Below are 7,187 nucleotides of genomic sequence, written 5' to 3' on the forward strand. Positions count from 1 at the left end.
CTCCGAAACTTACTAATTTTCTAGTTCTAAACTTTTACTTTTATATTTCGTAATATAAATATAATATATAGCTACGAGGAGATCTATATTTACTAAACCGTAAATAAGAAAGTAATACTAATATTTTACGTTAACGACTTTATTATTTTATATTATTAAAATAACTAAAAGGCGGCTTAGGGGATCGTTAATAATATAAAAAAATATATTAACTTTAAAAAGAATAGACCGATTAATTATTTTTTTAGAATATAGATTTTATAAAACTATACTATTTATAAAGTTTATTTTATTTATAACGTATATATCGAGCGAGTTACTAAGCACTTTGATTTTATAAATTTACTATATCTAACTACCCCTCTTTTTTAAGAAGAGTTTAAACTAAACGAGGAGTAGGTAATAAAAAAGGAAATAAAGAGCTACTAAGAAAAGGTTAGGAATATACTTTATATAACTATTATAATTAAACTAGACGTTACTTTTACTTACTTATAATTATTACGGTTCCTAACTAACCTAAGCGTAACCTATATTAAAATAATTAATTATTATATTTAATATCTCTATATAACGAGATATTTTATACTTTATTACGGTAATATACTAAGTACGTAATTATTATTTTTAACTAGAAATACTAGCTTCGTAAATAACGAGGTAATACGATAATTATCTTAAGAATATATAATATTCCTTTTTAACGGCCCAATTTAATAAAAATTAGTACGCTAAGTAATAGTTACGACGTTAATTACTAAAACTAAGCTTCTTTATTTTAAAAAAACTATAAAAAAGACTATAGCTCTAAAATACCTTTTTAAAAATATTACCCTTAACCTAAAAGAAGTATAGTTAGTTAACTATAATAATTAGTAGCCGATTCGACTCGTTATAAAAAAAAGAAAAAAAATAACTACTTAACTTTACTATATTAATATATAAAACATATAGCTAAAATAAGAGCATACTAAAAAAAGCTTCGAAATTACTTATATATTAATAAAAAATATATTAATAAATAGACTTACTAAAAACCTTTTATAAGTTAAGTTCGAATATTTTTATATACTTCTTAACCTTTACGATACGCAAAAAGCTATTATAAATAGCTAAAATAGTTAAAAATAATTAATTTAGGCTACGCTTAAAAAAACTTAATATTTAAAAGTAGATAATAGATAGAACCTAGAGTGCGGCCCAGAGGCTTAAAATAAATAAAATAAAAACCTCTTATAGCCCAAAGGCCTAAACTCTTAAAATAACCTTACCCCATAGGGTATACGTATATAAAAATAAGACCCGGGCTTATACTTACTATTTAAACTCCTAGTTTATAAAATACGTAATTACTAAGAGTATAGTATTATTAAAAAAAAGAGTTAGTATATACACTAAGAAATATATTTTATATACTTTAAAGTCTATAAAACTAAGAGTAATAGGGGTAGCGGGGGGTATAAGAACTAAAATAATTATTAAGTTAATAACTTAGGGTATAAAAATAAGTAGCGTAATAAAAAGTTAGTTATAAACGACTACGATAAGTATAAAAGAGGACCGGGGGCGCGGGTTAAAAAAGTCCTCTATATAAAAACCGATATAGTTCTTATATAACCTCCGGTTTTTATCTATTTAGTAGATAATATTACGGAGCTTAGTAATATCTTATTAAAATTATAATTAAAAATACGCTTTTTAATAATAAAAAAGGATAATATATTTATAAAAAAGGGAGCGCTATTTATAATAGCCTCGGTAAGGGCCTAGGCTATTAGCCGTAAAACGACTAGTATATTAATATACTTTTTAACTAAACGGCCGTTAAAATAGCGCGCATACTAGCTACTACTTTTTATAAAATAATAACTACTATCCTTAAGGTTAATATACTAGAGGGCTACTTTAAAATAGGGTAAGTACTAAATTTCCCATTCTTTAGGAGCCTCTTTTTTAAGCTTTTTAAGGACTAAGTATACGTTAAATAGGCCTAAAATAATAAAAAGAACTATACTTATTACGGGGGGTACTTTTATTTCTTAGTATTCTTTTTTATTTTTTATTACCTTTTTAAAAAGAACTAGCTTTACGTTTTTTAAACCTTAGAATAATATTAAATATAAATTTTTAAAATAATAAGTATATAATATACCCTTTTTAGAGGGCTTATTATCTAAACTAGTTTTATCTTTATTTTTAAACTCTAAGGGGGGGATAAGTAAAAGCCCGTTAGAGCTCTTATTATTATTATTTATTTTATTATTACCCTTATTATAGCTACTAAAAAGAGCTTCGAACTTAATAAAGTCCTTAGTATTTTAATAAGTAGCCTCGATATCTTCCTAATTAAGGAAGAAGAGCTCAGTAACCGGGCCTTAATAAGTAAATAAGAGGTTATAAGGGGGAGAGATAACTTAGAGGGGCTTATTAATATTATTACCTATCTAAACTCTTAATAAACTATATAATACGTATATAAAAAGTATTATAAAAATTATATAAAACTTATTATTACTTTTAGATATATTAAATATTTATATTTAAAATAAAATTAGTAAATGATTTAACGGCGTAGGCGCGCGTATATAATAAACGGGGGTACTTATAATAACTACGAAAGGTTAAAAAAAAAAAGAAAAATAATAGCTAGGTAACGCTATAAGAATTTAAATATACGTAAAGCGGCTAAGTAGCCTCGCCCTTAGTAATTTATATACTAGAAGTAATATAATACGTACTATTCTAGGTTAGAATTCTATTTATTTTAGATAAAGGGATATATTTATAATAAACGTAGTTTAAAAAACGTATATCCCTTACGCTTATTTTTCTTTTATTTATATTTAACTAAATTAGGCCTTTATAAAAGTATTTAGAGATTTTATTTTAAGTATAATAGCTCCTTAATAGTAGTAATTAGGGGGTATATTACGTAATAAGGATAGTAATTATACTTTACGAAGTACTTATTACGTACTAAATTACGTATTTATTTTAGATATTGTATATATAGACCTTTTCCTTTTATCTATTTCTACTTTAATAATTAAGCCACTTTTACTATACTCCGTATGCCCATTACTGCGTGCTATAACTCGTGACAAAGGCAGTATCCCTCTGCGGGTTGCGGGGATCGTGCCACGTAAACTCATTGTTGCGGGCTTCGATTCTGCTGAGAAGGACGTCGCGGAGCGTCTTGTGCGATCTAGCCTGCCAGTCCTGCTCGGCCTTTACGGAAACGCGGTTACCGTTGACGACAACAGCGAAGGGGTCAAGACAGGCATGACCAGCGCACCGAGTGTTGGCAGGTTGGTTGTTAGCCCAGCCGCTGCCACCCTCGACCCAGGTAGCAGGGGGGAACTCATCGCAGGTATAGCGCATCCCGGACCTCTTGATGATGTTTTTGGTCTGACTGTCGCGTTCATGTTTGAGCATGTTTGTGTTGCCGACGGCCTCGACATCCTTGGTCCACCAGGGGCCGTCGTGGCGGAAGGGAACCTTCTTGCTCGGCCCGGGGCAGTTCCGCGCTTTACCCCAACTTTTGAGGCAAGACTTCTCCCTGCGGCCGGACTGGTGAGTCCAGCTTTCTTCACCGGTATCAAAGTCGTAGGTGAACTGGTCAGCGGGGATGGTCGTGCCAGGGTGGAGGTTCTGGCCGCGGGGGGAGCTCAGGAAGGTGTCAACGTTGTCGCAGATGTTGTTCATGTAGTAGCAATTGTAATAGAGATAGATGATTTCGGTGCGGCCAAGGTCGATAACATTACGCCAGGCGGCCCGGTTGTCAGGGACGGCCTTGCTGAGAAATTGTGAGCATGCCGTCTACCATGAGTATACTGCGGAATAGAAGGCACAGAAACAGAAGACGGAGAGAGACTCACTATCTGTAGCCATCGTATTGGATGTTGGTCGCAGGATTAGTGATACGGGTGCGGTCCAAATTCTGCAAGTACTGTGCATTTGCCTGGCTAGAGTTTTGATCTAAAGCGAGCAGAACCGAGAGGCACACAGCGAGGGCGGAATGCCGCAAAACCATGGCGATGGATGTATTTGATACTGTAGCAATCTTCGGGTGGAAGCACTAGGCGTTGCTAGATGACGGGCTTTCTGATCTTGCTCGTTCCTTGTCAGCCACGAGCTGTCGAGACGTCCAGCCTGATACCGATAACGAGACGGATGCTGGTCCTGGCTTCCTGGCCAGCCGTACCGAGATCGAGGACATTCGCCGATATAAGTAAGCCTCCTTTTGCACATGCGCGTCTCAGCTCGGCCTTGGTTTAGGGTAGCTGAATACCTCACATCGTGTAAGTCCGGAGAGGGGAGAAATGATACTGCTGTGCCCTGTTCATTTTGCCTCCCCTCCACCTTCCAATGTCGGATTCTGCAGAGCAACCCATGTTGCGGTGCGTCCGGATAATCTTCAATCACCAACGGCGGTTGAGGCGACTGGGCAAGGGTCTTTGCCATTTCCTCGAATGCAAGGGGGAGGGGCGGGAAGGAACTTTCACAGGACATGCTTAAATTATGGCCCCATTGCTGTCCGTGCCTAGGTAGGTACCTCACTCGGCCATCCTGTTCCGCGCAAGACCCACCACTAACAGTCCTATCCGCAAGCCGGGGCAGTCTTGCCTGGTTGGCAACAACTTTGGTTGGCGGGCAGACTCGGGAGAGCTACGTACATTTTAGATTGCTTCTTGGAAGTCGCGGTCCGTCCCGCTCTTTAACGGCACAAAATGAGCCTATTGCCTAAACTGTGCCACACGAATCATCCGATTTCACCGTTTTCAACTGTAACTCCACAAGGAAGTAGTCACCCGATCAGTACTGTGCCTCATGGTTACATACTTTTATCATGACTCACCTGCTACTTATGACAAGTTCGTGCTGGACTAAGATGATGAACCGTGGCACTGTCTTAAAAAGGTAGGTACGATGTTGCCTGCCCCGCCGATTCGTTGAAAGGACTGTTCAGGTGCTCCGTCGTCGAGAAGCAAAGCGGGCTCTAGGCTCTCGACTCAACACCACCAACGCCAAGATCCAAATTGCCCACAACACAAGCCAATCAACAGAGAATTGCGGAAAATCTCTTCATATCTGTCGCAGGGGAGCTCTCAGCCGTGCCGCTCGTACAGGAAATGAAGATATGCAGTGGCGGTACCGAGCGGCGCAGGGCAATGGGAGCGCGGCAAGAATGGAGGTCCTTGAGGCCGATCGAGCCCTTTTAACTATCAATCCGAACCCCCGAGGTCGAATAGGGCTCCGTTAGAACCTCCTTCTGCAGACAGACCGTTCGTACAAGCTGCAAGCACGAGAGGATACCATGGAGTCGTTCAATTTCGGTGCTGCAATCTCGCGCCCCGGTGCCGTCCTTTCGCTGGCCATGGCCTCCTCTCTTGTCTTGTCACATCTCTCCTCAGCTCAAGATGGGAAGTCATGCCAGCCTTATACTTGGGATTCCCTTTCTCAGATGCGCATTGCCGCGGCCGATGACGACTCCGGGCCAACTGAAGGTACCCTTATCATCGTTAACCCGGGCGAGGTCAACTGCCGGTACTGGACCGATACCCCAAAAGATGTTAGCTATTACACATGTTCGGAGCTTGCTCAGCGCTACGATATGCCCAGCGACCTTTTCTTCACTTTGAACCCAAGTCTTGATAGGGACTGCGGTAACATCAAGCCCCAAACCGAGTACTGCGTCTCAGGATGTGAGTGCCTACTACCACTAGGCGCGAATATGCGTTTCATGATATCGACTAACTATTTGACCTAGTTATTGAGCCCATTAGGGCTGTTGATGGTCTCTGCGGCCCTCGTCATAACAACGCTACCTGTCTCGGAACCGACAAGCAGTGCTGCAACTCGGAGACGTGGACCTGCGGCGATTCGACGTATGTGGCCGTACCCCAATGTGATGAATTACCTTAGCTACAAGAGATTAACACGACATATTGACCCCTAGCGAGGACTGCGCCCCTGGAACCTGCTACGAGGGCGACTGCGTGGGCGATACTGTCTATAGCACCGACGGTACATGTGGACAGGACTACGGCTTCCGCGTCTGCGCTGGCCGCTGGGGAAGTTGCTGCAGCCTAGACGGTCGATGCGGCACGGGCGACGCTTTCTGTGGTCTCTTTGCCTGCCAGGATGGGGACTGCGACATTTGGAAGCAGGACGAACAGCCGGCCGGCACAAAGTGGACGAAAGACGGTACCTGCGGTGGCGCGGAGGGAATGAGGTGCTCGGCCGAGTGGGGGAGGTGCTGTAACGTGAACGGTATTTGCGGTGAGAAGCCTGCCGACTGTCATATTGAGAGAGGGTGGTGAGTCTCGAATTCCATCTTTGGCCAATGTGGTAAAACTGACGTCCACGCAGCCAGGACGGGTTTGGAATCTGTGCCTTGACTTCGACATCTCCCGTGTCCACACTCACATCCGCTTCGTCCACGCCTGCGGTCATTTCGACGTCCACGGTCCCAGGAACCTCGACTCTGGGGACCACCGGGACCTCTGTGACAACCACAGGCACCTCCACAGCGGCTCCCTTTCCTGCCTGTACCGGCGGCTCGAACGCGATAGGTATCACAGAAAACCTCAAGGGCCTGTGTTCATACAGCTGTGACTTCAATCACTGTCCTGCTGGTGCATGCGTCTGCACGGGGCCCGCCTCAGAGCCGGCTGACGGTATACCGGAACTGACAGGGCGCCACGGCTGTCCAGATGATAATGTCACTGAGAATCTAGCCTATTATGAGGACCTCTGCGAGTTTACTTGTAGCCACGGATATTGCCCGTCCGGTGCCTGCGAGTACTGTTGAGACAGGTTATTGAAGCGATTGCTTGATGCCCTTCGGTAGTAAGGCTCTGGAGTTGTGGGGAGCTGGACCTTCTAGACCTTCTACACAAGCTGTGAGCCATCGCAGTAAATGAGCAAGTATCACACATTTATGCTGGAACTCTCATCTTTCAATATTTTAGTTATCGTGGGCTAGGAAAATGGGAAAAGTACAATGAATAATTGTCACGAGTTATGGCACGTAGCAATAGGTATACGGAGTATAATAAAAGTAGTTTAACTATTAAAATAGAAATAAATAAAAAGAAAAGGTTTATATATACGATATTTAAAATAGATATATAATTTAGTACGTAATAAGTACTTCGTAAAGTACGATTACTATCTTTATTACG

General features: G+C 40.9%; 2 protein-coding genes across 2 annotated transcripts; one reads left to right on the forward strand and one right to left on the reverse strand.

Moving 5' to 3' along the window:
• Positions 1-3,078: 3,078 nt before the first annotated feature.
• CABS01_04976 (uncharacterized protein) lies at positions 3,079-4,033 on the reverse strand (the record flags this gene model as incomplete). The annotated part of the gene is made up of 2 exons (XM_060538346.1): positions 3,079-3,796; positions 3,879-4,033. The coding sequence occupies 2 exons, from the start codon at positions 4,031-4,033 to the stop codon at positions 3,079-3,081; spliced, it is 873 nt and encodes a 290-aa protein (XP_060405518.1).
• A 1,284-nt stretch (positions 4,034-5,317) lies between these two features.
• CABS01_04977 (uncharacterized protein) lies at positions 5,318-6,814 on the forward strand (the record flags this gene model as incomplete). The annotated part of the gene is made up of 4 exons (XM_060538347.1): positions 5,318-5,705; positions 5,771-5,888; positions 5,960-6,319; positions 6,373-6,814. 4 exons carry the CDS (start codon positions 5,318-5,320, stop codon positions 6,812-6,814), a joined length of 1,308 nt encoding a protein of 435 aa, XP_060405519.1.
• Between the last annotated feature and the right edge of the window lie 373 nt (positions 6,815-7,187).

Source organism: Colletotrichum abscissum (assembly GCF_030869225.1).
Source record: "Colletotrichum abscissum strain IMI 504890 chromosome Unknown Scaffold_10.1, whole genome shotgun sequence".
Taxonomy (NCBI): domain Eukaryota; kingdom Fungi; phylum Ascomycota; class Sordariomycetes; order Glomerellales; family Glomerellaceae; genus Colletotrichum; species Colletotrichum abscissum.